The sequence below is a fragment of the Alosa alosa genome, chromosome 5 (assembly GCF_017589495.1).
Source record: "Alosa alosa isolate M-15738 ecotype Scorff River chromosome 5, AALO_Geno_1.1, whole genome shotgun sequence".
Classification (NCBI taxonomy): domain Eukaryota; kingdom Metazoa; phylum Chordata; class Actinopteri; order Clupeiformes; family Clupeidae; genus Alosa; species Alosa alosa.
In genome coordinates, this window is record NC_063193.1 from 21,501,510 (window position 1) to 21,525,491 (window position 23,982).

General features: G+C 44.5%; 1 protein-coding gene across 2 annotated transcripts in view; it reads right to left on the bottom strand.

Annotated features, from left to right (window-relative positions):
* The window catches only part of si:dkey-215k6.1 (transmembrane protein 132C), a 187,859-nt gene that overhangs the window by 24,061 nt on the left and 139,816 nt on the right, over positions 1–23,982 (bottom strand). For both annotated transcript variants that reach the window (XM_048244171.1, XM_048244170.1), the window contains exons 4-5: positions 21,261–21,444; positions 5,881–6,024 (exon numbers count right to left, since the gene is read on the bottom strand). In XM_048244171.1, coding sequence (XP_048100128.1) covers positions 5,881–6,024; positions 21,261–21,444 — 328 coding nt within the window. The remainder of the gene's footprint in view (positions 1–5,880; positions 6,025–21,260; positions 21,445–23,982) is intronic.

Sequence of the window (23,982 nt, forward strand, 5' to 3'; positions counted from 1 at the left end):
GGCACCCAATAAACGGATCTGGGCATTTTTTTCAAATACGAGAAAATTTGATTTGGTTCCCAGACCACGTCTCATTGAGAAGTGGTGGCGCTAGCCAGGCTAATAGGCTACTGCAATTTAATACCATTGTTAGCTGTGTTTATATTGCCATCATACCATGTAAAATGTAGCTCAAATGAAATAATACTAATAAAAAGACTTTAGCATTCCCAAAGGTATTAGCTGGGAGTCCCAAAAGTGTATTTTATTCAAAATGTGTGAACTCTGTGTCTTGATACACTTTTAGAATACTTTGAGCAGACAACCACCAGTGGACAAAAATAATATTACATGTGTATTGTTAGACTCGCCATAGAGAATGAATGGGGGAAATTACGGAGGTTATAGTTTGACGATGTTGTACTCCCGTGCGGGCCGGATGCTATATACCAGAGACATGTTTTGGGGGGCCACCCAAAATGAGGTGGCGGGCCGTAGTTTGGGGACCACTGTTCTAAAACAACAATGTTTTTTAATACTTCAAAATAACATTTTGATAAATTAACCTTACATTTTTCAGTAGTCATACAGTAGGTGTGTAGATTTGAACTAAATCTGGTTTGGTTCTTACCAGGGCTTTTCCTGCCTGAAATATCCTATTTTGTTTACCACGTTCTGAGTTTAGTGCAGGGCTAGTGGGAGCCTATTTCTACCCTTTCACACGGCACATGAATGGTTAGACCGAGAATTCTCGTCACAAATAAAAAATCCACTAGAGCTCCAAGCGGATTTCTACACGCAGCCTTACAACACTGTTTACAGCTCTTTGAGTCACAGTAAAATGTCATTGGTACATAGCTAATTTAGATACACTTATAGTGTGGGTGCTTGCGTTTCTTTAGGAATCCGCCGTCTTGGTTTGCATAGGCGGTAATAGGTGGCGTTCCTGTAGATGAACTACGTTTTAATACAGGTGGCTGTTATTGTGTGCAGGAGGCACTGCTGGGATAAAAAATTTGGTTCAGGTGCACGACTCCTGCAGAAAATGTCCTCTTTGGTGTGACAGGGCACATTTGAATTCTGCCACACTCGCAGCACTGGGGGCTGGGGGGGAAATGGCTCTGAAAGAGCTGTAATTGGTGATGCACACGCTGGTGTGCAAACACAAGGTGCCTGGCACTGGCAGATTCCTGCATATCAAACAGGAGCCGTTGTCATTACGGAGCAGGTGACGCTTTACCTGCAGCTTGTGTGTGTGTGTGTGTGTGTGTGTGTGTGTGTGTGTGTGTGTGTGTGGTGCCTGCCCCCCCCCCCCCCCCCCCCCCAGAGCTGCTGTTTGTGTTTTGCATTCGATTCATTGTTTGTTTCCCCATATGGATCCTATCATGCCATTGCCTAACACACACACACACACACACACACATACACGGCAAGGAGATTTCCTTAAAGTGCGAGACAAAGAAGGAGCCAGATAATTCCTCTGTAAAAACCCAGAAGCCCCAGTCGTATTGTTATTTACAGTAAAAGGAGTCTGAGGCTTTCCTCCCTTAGAACTTCAACCTCATTCAGTCATACTGCTTGATGGGGTTTGTAGTTTACTAATATGCAAACTGTATGCCTTTCAACCCCAATCTTTGTAGAATGGATACCATAATGCACATAATTAGCTTTTCCTGACAGATTTCTTTCAACCTTATTTATTATCACCATTGTATAGAATATGATGGCTAACACACTTTAAATGCTGATAAGCTCTTTGATGTATTTATTACTGCTATCGCTCCTGGTCCACAGTGCATCTGTGAAAGACTCCTCACCAGCGATGGGTCTAAATGTGTGCTGAGGGACAGTGGAGGATAGGATGAGGGACAGAGAGAGCATTAGCGTAGGCTAGTAATGGCAGGCTGTTCCACTGTGTGCGACTGATGGCACGCTAATGCACAGCAGAAGAGCCATAATGGTCCTCAGGAGGGGGGACCCAGTTGTCAGGGGGTGGATGAGGGGGGCGGAGAATGGCCGCTTTCCTCAGAGAGGCGACCAGGGAGGGTCAGGCCAGAAATCTTTCGGAAGCTGGCAAACGACCCTCCCCTGACCGGCAGAGCTCCCTGGGCCTGAGTTACAGTTCAGCGGAGCGAGGTGTGTCCATTACGGAAACGGATCAGTGTCGAGGGAGCCTTTTTAGTGAGAGCCACTATGAGCCTCTTCAACAGGCTCTTTGGGTGGGGATGTGTCAGCATTGTAAAGTAATTACAGGCTAATTAGTTATTGATCTGAGAGCCAGTTACGTTTATGGGGGTTTATAGTGTGGGGGGCTACAACAGCTCAGGCTGAAGCCTTGTATGACAACCTTGTACTCCTTAGGGTTGCTCAAGGTCACTCTGCCCTTCAGTCTACTCCACACTCTGGAGATGAAATCATACTGCTCTTTTCTGAAACTTCCATCAAGTGTTAATGGTGTCATTTACGAAATCTAAATGTGTCTTTCAACAAATCCTTCCATACTGTGTTGCTGAATGCTGAAAGCTTTTTAAAAAGGTAAATGACAGACTAATCTAGTAGTAGAGATTTATCTGTATAAAGCATATCCTCCTGACTACCAGCAGTCCAATTTTGTCCTCTATTTGTACACTTGACTATCTCCCATATCATGCATACTACTGAACTAACTGCTTTTGTTCTCTACAGAGGACATTTAGGACCTTTAATTGATATCAAATGTATGGGAGTGGGGATTTGGGAACTCCCTCTGGAGGGGTGTAGATACAGTAGATAATACCAATATCAACTAATATGTGCTTGTACATTTAATGTATGCATTTGACTGCAAAGTTCTTTAGCATTCTACAATGCTGCTAACAGATGGACTCAGACACATTAAAAGAGAAGGGAAGACCAAAACAATGCTTAAATACATCAAGAAAAAAATTATATACCAAAAATGAACTTATAGTAAATAATTAAATAAAAGCCAGCACAAATAGAAAGAAGAGATTAGCCTAATTCAAAACGAATAAAGGTAAACAAAACAGTAACACAAAAGAGAACATAAAAGTAAGCCCGTCAGCAAGTAAATTGATAAACACATGGCAAAAGGTGTGGGAACAAGTTTTTGTTTTTCTAGTTTTTAGTTGCTAACACAAAGTGATGCCTTGGGGTCTCTAGCTTTGCTCTAACAACAAAAAAAGACTACTCTAAACTCTGGTCATGTTCCTCAGATGACCAAGTCAGTTTGCATTTCAGGCCAGAGCTGTATTAGAAAAGGCCTCATCTAAATGTCTATCAAGATACACTATGCATTTTACTGTTCTAGGTTAAGGTGATTCCTAACAGGGACTGACAGTGAACTGTTTTGGATGTGAACTGACACACCACAAGCCAATGAATGGGGTTTAAAAAATCAGTTAAATCAATTTAAAAACAATTCCAAAATGGCCTGGTACCATTTCAAAGGGGCTTTTAAAGCAGCTGAAATATGAGACAGGGAAGGGTTCTTTTCTCTTTGCTCTTTTTAGCCTAGTAGGCTGATAACCTGTCTGGCTGAGTCTGAAAGGAGAGAATGATGTGCATTGGAAAGGCTTCTGCCGGCTGCATGTTAGCCCTCTTAAAGTCTATTAGATGGCACACACAGGAGTGAGAGGTGTGGGTATTTGCTGTGTGCTGCACTAATCCACTTACCAATTCATTCACTTTATCATCAGAGAGCGTACACAAACACACACAAACACACACACACACACACACACACACACACACACACACACACACACACACACACACACACACAGGTTTCCAGAGAGTTGATGCTAATCTGGTAAAGTTTGATCAGGTTAGGAGCAGAAGGGCTGTCTTGGGCACCTTGCTCCCTCCCACGAGCCCCGCGTAGTTTGCTTCGCTTGCATCTCATACTTGTAACTCTGCCCCCTCCCGCAAGATAGGTACACACACACACACACTAACACACACAGATGATCTACACACAGACAGCCACAGAGCCCAGCTTTCTTTCAGAGGACACTTTCAATCATGCAACCAGCTGAGACGTGTCAAACAAAGCATCCGCTTTATTAAATGAATGTCGGATCGAAAAAAGAAAACGATCAATCTGTAATCCTCTTTGTTTTGTATGCTTGGCGATCTACACACAGACAGCCACAGAGCCCAGCTTTCTTTCAGAGGACACTTTCAATCATGCAACCAGCTGAGACGTGTCAAACAAAGCATCCGCTTTATTAAATGAATGTCGGATCGGAAAAAAGAAAACGATCAATCTGTAATCCTCTTTGTTTTGTATGCTTGGCACCCGCCTTTCCAACAACCCCTACAACCCCCTACCCACCCCCACATCTCTACACAAAACACACACACTCACAGACACACACAGACACACACACAAACACACACACATACACACACACGGAGCCCCCTCCTCTCCCAGACACTAGCTACCACTCCCTCTTTCTCTTTGTCAGATTCAATTAGGACGGACATTACTGGGGGAATCTTCACAACAGCCAATTACGCGCGTAACCCCTCCACGCCGGGCGCTTAACGGCGTGCCGTTAAATAGAGGATTTGAATGCTAAGCCTCGAGGACCACTGCTGACAAGTTTATTTGTTTTATCCAGGCGCCATCATGAGCCCACCCTTCAGCCCATGAAAACGCAATTAAGAAACACTGGAAACCACGGCAACCTCCGCGCACCCCCACTCCCTCCATGCGTAATCCACAGAGCAGTCTTCCAGCATGCTCTCCCACCTCGACTGTACCAGGTGATTGTTCTGACATGACATTAGCTATGGTTTAGTAATGCTTTAGTCCTGGGCTCTCTTCATGTGATAACTTACATTTGTCCTTCGTGACAACTGATGTAAGTGTACATAAATATTTATGAAGGCTGATTCAAACTCATGTCAGCCATCCTTAAGACTGCTAATGCTGTCATTGCAGTATAGGGCAGCATTTTACTCTTCCCATTTCATATGTTTTTAATAAAAAATTGCATCACATTTTAGCCTTTATTGCAATGTGCTGGGAAAAATAGTACATCTTAAAAAACTCTTTACTTGCAAACCTAAATATTACCTTTGACAACAGTATTGTCTACAGTATATTGTTTATTGTATAACAGTATATTGACAACTTTTATAAGGTAAGTGGTTATAAATACCGGTAGGTACAATTAAACAGTTTCCCTTGGGTCACTTTCAGAGAGAAAATTATACCCTGTTAAAGGCTCCGGGAAAATCTGTCAAAGGTATTTGTTTGCTTCTAATGTAAGTTGTCATGTTGGTTGTTTCCAATTGTCAGTTAGGTCACACACAGTTCTGTTTGCTTTATCTTTTCAAGCGACAAACTTGACAAAGAATTTCAGTTCAATTTCCCACCCGAGGTACACAGACATCCTACATTCTGGTGCTGTGGTGACAAAGCCAGCAATTGAGAAGGCAAGCGTTAGCGCTAATAACGCGCTTTGTTGCTGTAGTTTCTCTTCTTCTGCTGGTAGGGAAAACGCTTCTTGCTCGGCCGTATTGATTGTATTTAAAGAGCCACCTCCCTTCTTGTAACAGGAAATTGCTTCAATATTGAATCTGTCGGAAGATCCAACCTCTGTTTTTGGGCAGAGTCCAGGACATGGCATTGTGCTTCTGTCAGGGCTATTTTTACAACATGCATACATATGCACGTTCTAGTGGATCCATGCTACAAAAGAGTAGGCCTACGTCTCAGGCTTTATGGTTACACGTTGCCACAACAACAGCAGTAATACCCTTTGAGGTACACTGTAGGCAACAAGATTAAATGTGATGGGAATTTTCACTGGGAGAGATAAAACCGAGAGAGAAGACAAAGATCAATGTGTGGTGTTGATTTAAGCTTCAGTGAGTGCAGTTGGGGGGTACCTTCACCACGTCTTCATCGGTGGACGCACAGCCCACCATGCCGTCCACTTCCCTCACGGTGCCGTCCTGCTCCACGGTCACCAGCTTCACTGGGACGGAGACGCGCTGTCCAGTCAGAATGGCAGTGTTCAGGATCTCTGTGTCCTGAGAAACATAAAGAAAGATATACAGAGAGAGGGATAGAGAGAGAGAGAGAGATAGAGAGGGATAGAGGGAGAGAGAGAAGAGAGAGAGAGAGAAAAAGTGAGCATTTACCCTCATCAGAGGTTTACTTGGTAATAGCTGTAAAATGGCAGCACTAAGCCCTATACAATTACACTGTACACTGGGGATACATCTGCTGGTTGGTTGTATAAAGGTTTATGCATACAGTATGTGAAGATATGGATAAACCTTAGTAAGACCCCCGCATGTCATGGAAAAGTAACCCTTTAATGCATTTGTAACTGAAGCATTCATCTGTGTCATCCAACAGTGTTGTCCAAAAGCATTGAAGTCAGAGAGCTCTAAACTTACTAGTACCTTCACTCTGTTAACTCTTCTCCAATCCAATCTCTTAGAAATACTGGGTATACGCCTGTATTATATTATCTCAAACACATCTTGCATGCATGAATAATTTTGGCTCAGAACACAACAAAACAATAAAAAAAAAACTTGCCACTTCAAAATGCGCAAGAGCATAATCTGAAGGGTGGCATTTATGCATTTATGCAGATGATAACAAGCACACAAAGGCTACTGGATCAATATCACGACCCCCGCTCATTGACGTGAGGACGTTAGCTATTCATTACAGTCTGAGCCCCCCTCCTTTCCAGAATGAGCAATGAGCTCTCCTTCCGCAGTTATTTAGGCGCATATTAATTTCGGTATTTACTGTATAAATATTTAATGTGCGACAGCCCACCCCGACGCTGCCCCCAACCCTCTCTGGGGAGGTGACACAGTCTCCTCCGGCTTTATCCAGGCTGGATCACAGGAGGGACTGGTGGCCGTTCGGAATCGCCAAGCCGGAATGACATTTCAACTTTATGAAAAGCCCGGTAATTGCTCTGAGAGAGCGGGTCAGCCTGGACGGCCCCATCAGCCGTATCCGTGGCAATTACGAGCGAGTGTGTTACAGCAGGAGCCTCACCGATGACCTCGCTGCCATGCCACACACACACACACACACACAGACTGCAAGCCAGGAGAAGATAGGGACCAAAAGAATAGGCTTCCACTGACCACAGACGATGAGAGGAGAAGAGAAGAGAGGAGAGGAGAGGGAGCTGTGATTCACTCTTGCCTACTGTAAAAGCTCCTTTGCCTACTCTGAGTACTCCCTGAAGCATGGGCATTTATCTCACTTCCACACACACATACACACTGTACTGTATCTACTACTGTATCATACTACTGTAGGTATCTTTGCTGAAGCTCCTTAGGCATGGCGTGCATGATTGAGATTCATGCTAAGGCCTTTTATTCAGTACAACTATGTATTACATCGCGAGAAGCTGCAAAGACAGGAATCCATCTTCCATCCTGATATCTACAAATCATTTCCAGGAGACTTTCTCCTGGAGAGCCATAGATTTCTTTTGTTCCTTTCGACATCAGGGACCGCAGTGTGATATCCACAGATGGACGTGACACCCAAGTGCCTCACTCCACCAGTCGTTGTTGTCTGCCTTGATATCTGACTCTCCCTGTTTCCGTCTCCAGAGTGGTGATTTGAACAGGGATCTACAGACTGGAGTGTGCAGCAGTGTCGGTCCTTAAGGGAGTGTAGTGGGGAAAAAGCAGATATACAACAAACCCTTTGATTCCTCTTACGGCTAGCTGAGCCCTGTAGCAGCAGCTCTAATCAAGACAGACTCACTGCTCTACCAAGGGCCACCAACTGAGAAATAACAAACAATTAGGCCTTGCCTCCCATTTTTGCCACATGCAAACAATGTGATTAGTTGATTACTCAGTCAGGCTCAGTAGTGTATGTGTGTGTGCTTCAGTGAGACTGCAGTACATTAACAACTTCTGCAAAGTTGATTTACAGTAAAGTTTAATTTAGAGTATAGTCCATTAAATCGTAGCTGTTTTTATTCGGAAGATGAGGTGCTAGTTACTGTGAACGTATTAACATGTACAGTATGTAAATTAAAGAAGACATATAATGTGATGACACACACACACACACACACACACACACACACACACACACACTAACTTCATTTTAAGGCTTTGACGATTTTAAATCTGGCTTTCCAGAGTTGAAGTTGGGCATTCTATATAGTCATTGAAGCTCAATTCTCTTTACGTAAACCCTGAACAAGATAGTGGATGAAATCTAAAGTAGTAGTGGTAAGGGATGAGAGGAGAAGTAGAGCAGTAATTTTGCCCTTAGGCAAAAGTAGACATGAATAGGAAACGTGTTGTCATGGCTATTGCTGTATGTGTACTATGCATTGATTAACCTAAGGCTTAGAAAGAAAAATATCTTTGATCTGATGAAATCAACAAAGCCTCATCTATATAAATACATCAGACCACAGGCATAATTTACTTAAAACATGTGTACACAGTTGCAGTTACAGTACATGTTCAACAAACATACTTACTACCCTTCCGAACTGGAGCAAAGGGAGTCTTTCCTTGCATTCACAACTCACACTCAAAGGCTCACATTTTGGGTTAGCTCTTCGACTTCATAGTGCTGCGTCCATTTTAATCTGTCGCAACATCAAATAATTTGACCACACTGATTAATATGTCAAAGACACCATTTCTCTACGCTGCAATAAATGATAGTCACAGGACTTTACCGCAAATCTCTTCATATCAATTGTGCAACTATATTTCACAGTTTCAGGAAATTTACAATCCTTTTGATGTCTCCAAAAGAGAAAAGAAAAAGAAGCAAAAAAGGGGGAGGAGAGGAAATATTTCATGCTTGTCCCAGCAAATTACTATGTGCTCTCCCATATGACATGCATTGTGCAATCTTCAAAAGCAGCAGCTCCTTGTCTGTGGCGCCGGATACAGATAACGCAGTTTGACTGGTCACCTGCCTGCAACTAATGCATTTAGCAGGCACGCGGGTTTACTGTGACTATTCAAACCATGACTGCCTCAGAGACTTGGACGAGGCCTCCACAACAGAAAAGGCCTCCGGAACAGAAAGAGGGTGCGGAGAAAGACCTATCTGATAAACCATTATGAAAACAGTGTTATAAAGATACCATGCAAATTGAGGATGCATGTCAACGGGGGCCATGGAAAAGATAGGGCAAAGAGCGTATTCAGAATGAGTTAATTCATTTAATTAATAGTTCATTAATATTAATAATCTTGGGGGGGGCAGCCGTGGCCCACTGGTTAGCACTCTGGACTTGTAACCGGAGGGTTGCCGGTTCAAGCCCCGACCAGTGGGCCGCGGCTGAAGTGCCCTTGAGCAAGGCACCTAACCCCTCACTGCCCCCCTCGAAGGCCACGCAGGCAGCTCACTGCGCCGGGATTAGTGTGTGCTTCACCTCACTGTGTGCTGTTTGTGTTTCACTAATTCACCGATTGGGTTAAATGCAGAGACCAAATTTCCCTCACGGGATCAAAAAAGTATATATACGTATACTTATACTTAATACTTATATTGCAACTCTTTACACAAAAGCTGGTTCTGACTAAGACAATTGGAATGGGAAACATATTCTAACATTTTCTAAGGTTTATAACAATGCATAATAACATCTAATATCTTTCAGGATCCTTTTGAAAGAGGAGTAGTGATTAACATACATGTAATACCCACTCAGAAAAAGAAGAATGTTTTGAGTTACCGGTAGTTGTGTCATAAGCAACACAATAAGCAACTCTTACTGGGAAAGTTTCATGTGGCACTGTGTGGGGAACAAAAAAGCAAATCATGTTCATTATGTTACATAACCTAACCTGGCAGACATAATAATGCGTCTCGTGTTGTCAGCCACTTTCACAGCTCAGATAACACGTGAGTGGGCTATCGCTGCGGGTCCGTCTGGAGAAATTGGGGATTTAATTTTGTGACTTGCCTGAGCCCCCCAGCCCTTACCTCCATGCATCTTATTTCCTCTAACGGTCCTCGCTCTCGCTACGGTCCAGCGCCTGTTTACACCCTACACCAACCAATTTACTCTCTTAGTGTAGACGATGACATTTATTTAGGGAGGACATGCTATTTAATTGGTACACAAAGACACAAGCTCACACACACAAACACACACACGCACACACACAAACACACACACACACACACACACACACACACACACACACACACACACACACACAAGCAGGGAGAGAGAAAGTGAACAAAGCGGTACACAACAAAACTCACAATACTGTCAGCTATCTGTTGTCACACTCTGGTAAATCTTCAGCGCATCTGGCACAAGGTGCGCCATTAGGAGGAGCAGCCACCATCACCATCCAAATTAAGGCTCTGTCGCCATGCTGGACTAACTGATATTTTCTTGTCGTGAGCTGAACTCAAGCAAACTCTCGGAGCAAACGAGGCACTCCAGAAGCTGTGACTTCCTGCTAGAACTCTTCACCGCACACACGCTGACAAAAGGCATCAAGCATCAGCCCTGAAAAGGAAGGCCTAAATCAGCTCCGTAAATAAATTGGCATTTGGCATGTCATTAGGATGCCAGGCCTGTTCGAGAGGGCCATTGAGTGAGGAGCTCCGAGCACAGCTGGGCTTATTAGCCAGTGTCTTATGCCCATTTGGAGGCTGTGAGTGCTCCTGAGCCCAAATCAATTGTGACCCTTGATCATATTTTTGTGGTCTGCCAACTGCCAGTAATCCACTTATCTGAAACCATTTCTCCTTCCACTGCATGAGAGCTACTAGTCAAAATGTATCTCAGAAATGTAGCTATTAATTGTGCAGCATGCATAATATATGTTCAAGACTGTTTTCTAGACTAGACTAAATGTGTACAGGCAAGAGCTACTAAAAGAATGTAAAGCCAGTGCTGAAATCAAATCCTGTGAGAAGCTACAGTATTTCATTTTACAATTGCGTTACCATTATAGATTTCCTTTGGTATGTGAGCTTCTGGCCTCTAACAGGTGTTTTAGAGTCCTTTCTTTCACACACAACAGACATAAAAATGATTTTTTACACCAATATACTCTGTAGTTGAACCAACAAAACCAGTTGAACCAATGCGTTCTTAATCCAGGGGACATTACAGTAGGTGATGTGCTGTAAGATTTGTTGAGAATTGTTTTATGTATTCTGTCTTGTATAAGTGTATGTGGTAAGATCTCAGTGTAAACTGACAATAAAGTAGTATCATATTTTAGTATTCAGCACTCCTTCGGCCTAACTTGAAGTATTGTCAGTGTGGCCGTCCTCTAAGATTTCATTATTCATAACTGTTCACAATTTCTTGCTCAATCCACTTGAAGAGCAGTCACATCAAACCCATGGGAGACGTAGTAAAAAAAATCTCACTTCACTGCCATGAGATTGAGTTGGACTTGGACTGTTGTGAGTTCAGTCAGTCAGAAGGACTACGGCATTACCACAGCACTAAAACAGAACTACAATAACACTCCAGGACTTCCAAAAAAGTCCTGACAAACACGACACAACAACTCACCTGTCCCTGTGGCTCAGCCGAATGACCCGAAGGGATCAATAAAGCATCACCATGACCTCGGGCCCAAATTAGTGATCTATCTGAATAGAATCGCTCACAACTTCTCGAGCTCTGGAGGGAAACAGAGGAGGTGCACGACAGACTGCACACATGTATTTACCACAGAGGTGCTGAGAGAGCATGCATGCAGTCGAAACTCATTCATAAATAGTAGACGAGGGAATAGGTAATGGCCTGAGTCTGTGTGTACGGAACAAGAAGCACTGCGGCGTACGTTTGGGCTTGCTCGGGCTCCTGTGCAAAAAATGCATTTTATTACAGGCCAATAATGACTACTATTTCTGTCTGGTCGAAAGCTGTGCATGGAAAATGCTGGAAAACACGGGCTACTGAAGCTAATCAAATACCAGGCTAATTGGTTAACGAGGGGTTGGATTTGAAAGCCTATAAGGCCGGTGCCCTCGTGTGACAGACACTTCGATTCAGCTGGCTACTTTTGGCTAATTGGGTTGGAGGGGGCGTGCTGGTGCACTGGGTGGGCAACCGCAGCCACTGACTGAAAACACAACTTGCTAAGGGGACAGACATACAGGATGTGTAGTATCACAGACATAGGATTTACACTGTATGTGGATGTAGAAATCATGTTTGTACACACACACACACACACACACACACACACACACACAGCATCTCTCTCTCTCTCTCTCTCTCTCTCTCTCTCTCTCTCTATGGCTTGTGGGATTCTGCTGTCAACACTGTTACACTTAATTCCTATTCCAAGTGTTTCCATTGACGACTGCTTGACAAAGCACTGAGAGATGGCTCAGAGACATTCAAACAATGACAGTCAATAAATGTCACTTAAACCAAATGACATTGCTTTGCTCAATAGTAATTCATTTAACGTGAAATAATCAAAACCATCCCGTTGCCAGGGAAGCATTCATCACACTGCTTTCCAACTGCTATTATTATTATTTTTATCTCTCATAGCATGCTATTGTGTTCTAGGCGGCTTGAAGAGGCAATTATTTCTCATTAACGCCAAAACTTGCAAGAAGCAATCAGGTGACTGAACAAAAGAGAACGGTCCCCTCAGAAAAGCCCAATCCTGTTCAATCGGCCTCATGTTCATTTGGCTTATTATTGTGACAGTCTTCTGATGGTGATAGATGGTAAAACATTGTTTTAACAAGCTCAAGAGGACAAAATCAAAACGATTAAATGTTTTGGAGGGGGGAGGGGGAGTAGAAAACAAACAAGGCTCAAGCGTTCTAATCGCTAATGCTCGTTTGGTGAAAAAACCCAAAGAGGGCACATAAATGTGTGTGGGTACAGCTCCGGCCTGCTGGTAGAGCTGAATCTGTATCACACAGGGGTGACTGATTACACCTCTGCACTGCCTTTCCCTCTTGTAAGCAGTCTATTATTGGCTTAGTTCACGCTCTTTCTATCACTGTCCAAATATCCAATTAGGAACCATTGTGTTATGACTGCGTTAGTGATGTCTCAGCCTATCGCCGGAGCGGTCTCGAACTTGTTTTCGTGGTGGCCGGACGACATCGTAGCGTGGACTGCGCTCCTTTTTTTTCCTCTCTTTTGCGTGGGGAATGTCTTTTTAAATTTTAACGCAGGACCACCGTGGGGACATTCTCGCCATCAATATTTCAGGCCGCCTAAGAGTTTGCCTTTTTTTTTCATCTCCCTAACAAGTGTGTAGCTGTTTGGCACACACCCACCCATGTTAAGTGCACAACAGAGCCTGCCACCGAGCACCTTCTTTCTCCTTCTCTCTCCGATGCCCCTTCCCTTCCCCAAGCCCTCCACAGCAATTTGAAAAATAATTGATCTTTTCCACCATTTTTCTGCCCTCTCTTGCTCTGTGTCTCTGTCCTTCTCCCTCCTCTTCTCTCTCTCTCACTCTATCTGTCCCTCTCTCTCCTTCTCTCTCTCCCTCCTCCTTCTCTCTCTCTCTCTGTCCCTCTCTACCATTCTCTCTCTCATTCTCTCTCTGTCCCTCTCTCTCTCGTTCGTTCTCACACGTTCTCTCTCTCTCGTTCTCTCTTTGTCCCTCTCCCTCCTTCTCTCTCTCTCTCTCTCTCTGTCCTCTCTCTCTCTCTCTCTCCTCTATCTTTCCACCCTTCCAGCTCTGATCCTCCTCTCGGGTGCTCCTTTTTTTCCCACCCCTCCGTTCTAGCCATGCATCTTCTGTCTCCCTTGTTTTACTCTCCTGAGCTGTGAGGGGCAAATTGGTAAAGGCACTTAGCAGCGATTTACTGTGGACCCATTAAACACACCAAGTGCATCCAGCGCGCCTGCCCCCAGCTTGCTCCGCGCCGCTCTGTGCACCACACAGGAGACAAATTTAGATTTAACTGCCTTAATGCATCACTTATTTGTTCCACAAACGGCGGGCGAGTCCTTGTTTAGATGAAAATAAGTGAACTCTGACAATTGAGCGAGGAGGGGGGTTGCAATGGTGGCAGTGGTGGGGGTGGGGGTGGGAACACATGCTGGTGTTTAAAAAAGGCAGATCACATGCGCCGGATTCAAATGAATGAAATTGGAACCCCGCTTGGCTGTGTGAAATGACAAATGCACCCCTGATGACATCCTTTCAGGACCTCGTCTCTGTCTACGGCCCAGAGAACATTGAACATTCCTAAACTGTTTACTGAAAATCTCCCCTGCAGAATCGCAAACAAAGCATAGACACACATATACACACACACACACACACACACACACACACACACATACACACTGACAGACACAATGTGCACGCGGGCACACACACACACACATAAACACACTAACAGACACAACGTGCACATAGACACACAGACACACACACAGACACACACACACACACCCACATATATGCTGCTCACAATTCCATTTCACCCAAGCAAATTATGAAGCAATCTAACTTGCTTTGAAGTCAAAAGGCACAGAAAAAGATCCACAGGGCAAGTTGTCAGAGGTAGAGAAAGTGGTGAAATATTTGGGTGGGGGAGCAGGAAGGCGTCTGGGAAGTCTGCCCGAAACAGATAAAAACCCAACTCCGTCTGAGACCGATGGCACAGAACTAATTGACAATTAGCTGGGTGACAATCTTAATTACAGCTCGTCTATTAGGAGCAACACTATTTTCTCTATGCATTCCTGCCCCCTCGTTCCTCCTAAACAGGCCATGGTCACACAGCAGGTCCGGTCATGCTAAAGGCCCAAACAGTAAGCAGCCCTAAGCTGCCCCCTTCCAGCTGACCCATGATCCGGTGGCATCCCTGACCTGAGGGGCCCCAGCCTGGTCACAGAGGGCACTAATAGTCATTAGTACTAAGTACTAATGAAGCGCCCTGGGGGGAAGTAGTGACCGCCAGTTAGAGTAATGACCACCAGTTAGAGGGGAGGGGGTGTGGGTGGGTGGTTGGTGGCTACTAGGACTGCTGACAGGCTTTAGAGCTGCACGCCCACACACCCTCAAACACCCCCCCGCTCCAAGATGATGAGTTTTAATTACACCTACAACTCCAAAGTCTCGACTTCTCACCTCCCCGTCTTCAAAATGACTTGCCTATAGACAGATGCGCGGCTGACGGCTATTTGTAAGCTTGCAAATGGGTATGCCAATTACCATCCCGCTAACCCAATTTCCCCCCATTTAAATTGAAAGTGACAGAGTCTATAAAATTAACACAAACACGCGGAAGAGGTCAGTGCATTGGCTCTCTCCCTCTCTCGAGACAAACTCAATAACACCCTTTAAAAGCAGAGAAGTCGATGATAATTGTGTGCAGATGGCTGATTATAACACCATTAAAGACAGAGGGGAAAAACACTGCATCAATGCATTATACTATTTATCGAAACACTCTCACCCATATTTTACCATTGCACTGCAGCATTCTGGGGTACTTCCAGCTATTAACATAGTTACAGTCTATAAACTCAGATGTAATTAGGTAAATGAACACTGAAATGACTATTTCCTGGTATCCGCTGGGCTATCACCTTAAATCTTCAGAAGTAAAAAGGCGTTACATTTTAAAGAGTGTGCCGTGATTGCGACGTACACCACAGAGGTATGATTGATTATGACATGTAACCCATGAACAACAAAGCCAAGTGTGTCCTGTAAGCACACCTGAGGCAATCCATTTTGTCAGAGGGGGATCTGTCTCGTTGTGTGCGGGGAATCTCACTCGAGGCACCCCACCAGAGCTCTTCCGTTACCCCAGCGACAGGAGCATGTGAGGCCCCCTCGATTTACACACGGAGCGGCGCATTTGATTGCGTGATTTCTCGCCGACGAGCGTCCAATCCGCTATTACGGAGTGACCCACGGGGGAAACGGCCATTCATCATGCCACATTATTAAAACAACACGCGGCAGCCCCTTGCTTACGCCCATGATAAATATGCTGTAGCCTACAACAAGAGCTGCTCTGCTTCGCATCGGGTCTTCTTGGCTAATGAGGAAGAGAGAGAGAGCGAGAATAAGAATAGCTGGCAGCCGCAAAGTGGGAGTCCGAGTGACGGTGAGGGAGATGGGAGAGAGAGAGAGAGAGAGAGAGAGAGAGGGAAAGGGAAGGAGAGATGGAGAGGGAGAGGAGAAGAAGGGGAAATTCTGAAGAGAAAAGGAGAATGGAGATAAAGGATGAAGACATTTTGTAGATAGGAAACCTAATGGCCCATCTGAACATCCACAGGAGGATCATTCTTTCAATTTCCAAAGCCTCTAATTGCATTAGAGAGCGGTGCCTCCGCCGCCCACTGGGCCTATTAAAGCAGGCTTCTGTTGGAATTCCACCGGGCTTTCCATTTTACATGTCTGTCAAATTGACTTTAAGAACTTGCCTAATTTTGTCTGAAACAGCCTTTTTCTCTCCTCACTACTCTGCTCTCCTGCCAGCAGCTCCGCTGGGTACATTTCTCCTCTTCTTTCCTCACTATCCCTCATTCCTTCTTCCACTCTTCCTCACCATCATCCTTTCATCCTTCCTTCTCATCTTTCTTTATTTCATTCCATTTCTTTCTTCGTTTCAGTGTCTCTCTTCCTTTCTATTATTTACTTACTTAAACTAAACTCATGGCATCACCGATTCTAATTTCCAACTGCATACTCAGACTTCATTTTATGTCCCTCTACAAAACACCTCTGAAAGTATAAAGTCAATACACCCAGCACCTTACCACCAGCTTGTTTTACTGTTTCAGCCACTGCTATTGCCTCCCTCAAGTACGACCACACATCCTGTCCCAATTTCATTGTTTTCACAGAAACACACAGACACACACACTCGACAGGTTGCCTGCAGCTCTATTTATAACAGTGATGGAGCTTAATAAGCGCTTGACTGATTGGAGTGCTGGCTCCATATGGAAATGGACTTCAGAAGGGCCCCCCCAGCTCCAATCTCCTGATGACCCGGTTGCTGTTTGGCCCTGCTTGACATATGACATGATTAATTGGGCCTTGATTGCAACCCCACTGTTGTTTCGGTTGTAAGGTTGGCGTGTACAGCATTTTTGAAGTGCCAGCAAAGGCAAAGAGAGTGGATGTTTATGTATCCAGGCAGGTTTGTTTTGTGGAGAGCCCCATGCCTCTGTGTGGCGACATTAACGCGGCGGAGATAAGAGGGCGGCAGTGGTCGGGGAAGATGTACTGGTAACACCACGGTGCCGTCGCTCGCGTAATCTAGCCCTTTGACGCGAACGACCTCTTCGCTTCAAAGTGGCGGAGTCACGGGAAGATCGTTGCAGGGGGTTCCTGCCAGGAGAGGAAATGAATCAGATGTGTCGCCAGCGAATCTGACCGAGGAGAACATTTCAGTTCCATCCGATTTGCATGAGCAACTAACACTCGAGCCTTCAGGAGGGGAATGCAAAAACACCACTGAAGGCTGAGACTGAGAAAAACATAATGAACACTTTATTATTTAACAATTATGCATTTCCGCGCTGGAAATATTTGATGATATTGCCGTTCTTGAAGCTGGGGATGAATTATGATGCAAGGATCACAGTGTACACCTTACAAATTAAAAAAATCACTGCTTGGTGGCCTTACTTTAGCCTATAATCACATGCAGAAGCAGGGAACGCACCATTTCATAATCACAATCAGTCAACCGCAAAATATTTTAAGTTTAAACTTCAGGTGTGGTACACAGCACAAAGCATCTAAAGGTTATTAACAGAGCGAAAACTATTTATTTCCATGAAAACCCTGAAGAAAGCAAGCTGAAATGTTCCATCATTAAGGCCAACTCATAAACACAATAACTATAGTGTTTGCTAAACTCAGGGATTGATTGTGCAGTTATGGTGTATTCTTTATTGAAACAGTTTGCTGCATTTTATTAAATTTAAACTTCACTGTTTTTGTCACTCTCTCTTTTTTGCCTTCCACATAAAATAATGCAAATTAAGGAGGGATCCATCTAAACAGCCAAGCTCTGAACTCCGCCCATCCTGAATGCGCCAGGCCCATTGGTTATTCCAGAGCCTCTTCAGAATCTTCAAACAACAAAGATAAACAAGTGTTCCAATTAAGAATTAATTACGCATCATCCACCCTGCACTGCTGTCGACTCTGCTGGGACTGCGAGCGCATAAATCAGCATGAAGGGAGAAAAAAATATGGCATATTTCTGAGGGAAAAACAAACAGAGTGAGACGGAGAGAGAGAGAGAGAGAGAGAGATGGGGGACCAATAATCATGTTGAAATGGAGCAGAAAAAAAAGAGAGAGTATTCTGTTGAGCAAGGGACACAAAAGTACCATAACAAGCCCCGAGCAGAGTAATGACCATGCTTTAAAGATAAAGCAACAACCTCACAGATCCAATTTATCACAGCCTTTCAAGTCAAAGGTACCCAAAATGCACCTCTTCCCAGGCCTCTCCGTTATAAAAAGCCAGCTTTCAACACTATGAGCTTAATCACATGTAATGGACGGTAGTTTCAGGAGGACCTCTCTTTACCAAATGACCAAAAACAGGACCTGCTACTGTTTGAAAACAGGAAAACTGAGTAGACTCCGCTCTAAATCATATTTTGTAAGGTATATCATGATACCTAAAATCCTTTCTGTGTCTGCTGGTGAAAAAACAGACAGACAGAGAGAGAGAGAGAATATGTGTCTGTATTGAAAATACTTGGATATATGAACCAATGAAACTCTTTACACTCTCTCTCTCTCTCTCTCTCACACACACACACACACACACACACACACACACACTGTTCTTAGTTACAGTGTGTGGCTGTATGGACACTCTTGCCAAGCCTTGCTGTGCTCAAGTCAAGATGGTGTTCAATTGGCAGTCCTTAATGGCACCAGTGGAGGTCCAGTTCCCAGTGCTAATCCAGATGAGAGTGCAGGTCTAATGAGATCTCTCCCAGCCTCTCCTCCAGTGCTTTCATCTGTGTACCTCTCCAGGTACTAGATTGGATCCTCTCTCTGCCTCTCCAGAAGCCACGTTATCACCAGGCCATCATCAGTTCTGAGAGTATCCTAACCACCTCTAACCTTCAAACCAGCAGCAAATAAGATCACATATTCACATTTGTGGGAAGGTATTAAATTGTACTCAGTCTTGAGAGAATCTTCCTGTCTCATCTGGAGAGGAAGTATTAAAATCTAATGTCTTAAATTATCTCTTGATCTCCACCTTGGCAAATTTAGATGCAAAATATCTCAGAAAATGAGATTATGTGAGTGAGACTCGATGCTGAAATGGTATAAAAGTTCCAGCGATCCCAATGGGTTATATCACTGTGAGCCCACACTGCTGGTATCTGGCATATGTATGTATGAGATCACCCATTTAGTTTCTACTGACTTGAATTTCACAGGAGCTATTGTATTTTATTGATGCTTTGTGCACCTCTTCAGGACAGAGTGATTGTCAGGAGTAACAAATTTAATATCAGCGAATATTTTTTAGCACAGCTAGATATAAAAATTCTAATATTAAGTTCAAACAAATGTTTTCTGGATATTAATGTTATGAAAATGTGGCATAGATGGCCAGATATAGCACTTATTGTTCCCTGAGAGGACAACACAGCCTTTCATACACTTTCATACAGGTACTGTAGTCCTTTTACCTGACGGCTTTACAGGTAGCCCTTTTCCCTGCTCTGTCCCTTGCTTTTGTTTTCAGTTTGAAATGTCTTGCCTCCCCTTTTTTGATAAACAGGGAGGACAAGGTCAGGAAGCAACACCTCCACCTCCCCACAGGGAGGTCTGTCGCTGTCAGCCAGACAGCCCGGTGGTGGCAGGCCAGTGGCAGAGACAAACAGCAGTGCGGTGCGGTGCGGTGCGGTGCTCCCAGCTCCAGGAGAGAGCACGCTCTGTTTGGACGCCACCGCCGCGCGTCCCGTCACCTCTCATCTCCACCAGCTGCGGCCAAGATGCACTACAGAGGGGAGAGGGAAGGTGTGTGTGTCTCTGTGTGTGTGTGTAGGAAGGAATGCTTGTGGCAGAGGTGTTTGTGTGTGTGTGTGTAGGGGGAATGCTTGTAGCAGAGGTGTGTGTGTGTGTGTGTGTGCTGGGGGATGCTTGTGGCAGAGGTGTATGTGTGTGTGTGTGTGTGTGTGTGTGTGTGTGTGTGTGTGTGTGTGTGTGTGTGTGTGTGTGTGTGTGTGTGTCTGTGTGTGTGTAGGAGGAAGAGCTTGTGGCAGAGGTGTTGTGTGTGTGTGTGTGTGTGTGTGTAGGGGGAATGCTTGTGGCAGAGGTGTGTGTGTGTGTGTGTGTATGTGCTGGGGGATGCTTGTGGCAGAGGTGTATGTGTGTGTGTGTGTGTGTGTGTGTGTGTGTGTGTGTGTGTGTGTGTAGGAGGAAGAGCTTGTGGCAGAGGTGTATGTGTGTGTGTGTGTGTGTGTGTGTGTGTGTGTGTGTGTGTGTGTGTGTGTGTAGGGGAGATGCTTGTGGCAGAGGTGTATGTGTGTGTGTGTGTGTGTCAGTGTGTGTGTAGGGGGGATGCTTGTGGCAGAGGTTGGGGAGTGAACACATCCTGACCTTTAACAAAGTTGAGTGAGCAGACCTTGGGGGCGGTGAGGTCTGGTCATTAAGCCCAATGAGAAAGTTGCGGGTTCTTATTAAGAGATGGAAACGTGTGATACTGGAGGACAGACACGCGGCCAAGCACCAGGGCTGTGCAAATAATGGGCGCCTGTGACATTTAGGGGGTCCTCCCCTCTGGCCCTGACCACTCGGTGTTAAATGAGTGGAAACGAGAGCCTTGTTAAAAATGCCACTGTGTCAGAAATTAGTGACTCAAATACGGTATTTGCGTTGCTCTTGGAAAACGATGGCTTACTCAACTTGCCTGAGGCTTGACTAGTGGGCTAGGCCTTCACATTAAGGCAGAAATGCAGAAAGAGTATGATCAGGATATTTGGGAAATCACTAAAACTTATCCATTAAACATTAAGGGAATTTGGCCTTTGTCAACCGACACAAGCGGAGTTCCTCTTGTCAACAACTAACTGGACATGCAATGAAATAAAAGTCGATTTGTTCTAATTTTCCACTTTTCCAAAAGACACAGCAAACCTCTCAAACATCTCCTCTGGTGTCTCTATGTCTGCCAGTTAACCCAAGCCATCAATAAAAGGATACAAGACACTAAAAAGCTAAACCAAATAAACTGTTTGATAAAACAAAAAAGAAATGAATGACCAGAGTGCTCCATAGAACTGAGCTCTCACTGCAAAGGCACTTAACAAGTCTTACCTCTGCCAGGGGCACTATGCCCCCAATGTCCCTTTGGCTGATGTAGATATGGGAGAGGACCTCTGCCTGCAGGCCCATGGCTGGATACTCAATTTGCCATCGGATAGTCTGGGTGGACTTCAGGTTGATAAAGTTGTCAATCTCAAAGTCGACGGACATGACCTCGTAGAAGGACCCCTCAAGCCTGGAAAGAAAAGGGAGAAAACGACATACAGGAAGTTACATTTTGGGTGACACTGCAGTATAAATAACTGTTTGTCCTTCAGCATTAAAGGTATGTTAACTGCCTCAGTCATCTTGTCTGCTTTGTGGTGGAACATGGCCATGATACTGAATAGCCGAGGCAAGACTTGAATGGTTCTGTTATATGCTGAACAACACAGAAAGCACACCACCAAGCTTCAGTATATTGCAAAACACCTTGACCTCTGGGTCTCAGAAAGGAGCATCAGCACATATATTTGTTATGGTGACAACGTGACAGGTTTACACACACCTTATCCATTCTGAGTGGAACCCAAAACAATGGACCAGGTCACCTTAAGTAAAAGTTTTCATGTTTCTGGGTGGCTAGTGAAATTTCACATTTCTCAGAGGAAGAAGAGGTGAGTCACTATTTGGACATGAAAGATGGACATTATTACAGCAGCACGTTGAGGACAGAGTGACCACGCCGTGAGGCCAGCTAATCTGCCAGAGAAGGACAGTCTCGGTAGGAAAGACACAGCAGGAGAGAGAAAGACACAGTGTCCTGGTGGACCAGTGGGATAAGGAGAAAATGGTCTTTAGATTAATTTGAAAGAGTTTTTCTACAGATGCAAAAAAAAACCCCATTTCCTCGGAGATGGACGTTTAGGATTCACCTTTATCCCCCAAACCACCACCACCAATCCCCTGATCCCCCTCTACCCCCATGATATGTGACCGGACATAGCCGAACCTTGACCCCGTCCGATTGCTCTGGCTTGCCCTACGCCCTCGAGACAGAGCAGGAGTCAGATCTCTCCTCCTGCTCTTTTTTCTCTCCAACATCCCCCGTTCCCTCGACCTCTAACAATGAGTTCCATTACCACACCCCAATTGGATGGTTGATGGATGTCATTGTGTCTGACCTCTCGCCTTGCCAACGAATTTAGCCACAAAACAATAAATCAATAGCCGAGGAGGACACACTGCTTTACAATGCAGTGCTGCTGCTGCAGTCCGTGTGCACGTCCAGTGTGAGGCAGCCAAAAGGGGATCAGGGTCAACACATTTACTGTGCGTGTCGTGCGGAGTTTGGAGTTGAACTAATGTGTTCTCGTATTATGGACTTTGATTAGAGAAATTTGTTTAATGTAGAATATTACTGTAGTCCCCCAGAAATGTATTATCTTGCATTTGTAAACTGATACATAAATTAATTGTTCACAACAATGCAACTTCTTCCCAACTCTTGCAAGTGGCACAACAAACTCTTACACAATCCCAGTGGGACTGAACTTTGGTCGTCGGCACAGTATCCTCTCTTCCTATCCTATACAAGCCTTAATACTAAAAAGCCCAAAGGTAGGCCACATTAGAACACCATACATGGGATGCGCTGCTGCTTGGTGCTGCACTAGGATGAAAAGGATAAGTAAATGCAATTTAGGACAGAATATCTGTCCTCTCATGAAAAACTCTCACATAAAGGAGTCGTAAATTATATAAAGTCACTTTGAACTCTCTCCCTCTTCTCATGCTGTCTATTACAGCTGATTGTTTTTAATTCCAACAGGCACCCCGATGGGAATCTCATTGAGTCCCCCGACAGGAAAGGCGAGCACTGAGCTTTGATGTCAAAGCACGAATTTGGGATCAAAATGGAAGCCACATCCTGCTAGAAGAGACATCATCATCCAGGTGTCCTTTCAGAGCTGACAAAAGCACAGCCCCCTGGACACTGCTCTAGGAATAAACAGCAACTCCCCCCCAGACCACTGATCCTGGTACAGCAGCAAGTTGTTTAAACATGAATGTGAATTCAGTCCAATAAGTTAAAAGTGCCAACTAGTCCTTAGATAGCACAGCATTTTGGGCCATGCTGGCTTGAGATCAAGGCCGGTAAGAATGCATGGGCCCCTCAGATAGAGGCATCTGAACAGAGCTGTCTATGGATGGAGATGACCTGATCTGAACCTTAGCTACCTCATAACCTCATATGGCGCTGGAACCCAAAGTGGATTACGTTAAAAGGCCAACTGAGTTTAGCTGTCTGTGAATACAAATATCCATCTCAACTCACCTGTCTGCTGGATGTAGCTGAACAAAATCTAATACTTAAAGCAGCATTATCACTTGAGAGTCTAACTATGGCCATATCAACTTCTGCATTTAAACTGCTAGATGATGCTCATCTGCACCTCACTCTCTCTGATCCTCTGGTCCCAGTGGGGTAGAATGTAAAAGGCAAAGGAGGCTGGCGAGTATCATCTCTTAAGAAGATTAACCTTTTCCTCCCTTTGCCAGGAGATCTGGAGAGGAAAATTGAGTAATTTGGTGCCGAGTCGAATCATCACCCTTGATACTAAAAGATATGAATTCTATGACTCTGGAAATTATGGACATGGAAATAGCAGACTGGATAAAATATCTATATCTTACGAATGAAAGGGATTATGAGGCAGGACACTTGGGATATCCTGTGGAATGCTCCAGAGCAGATCCAGAAAATTCCTCAATCGAATAGAATATACTGTAA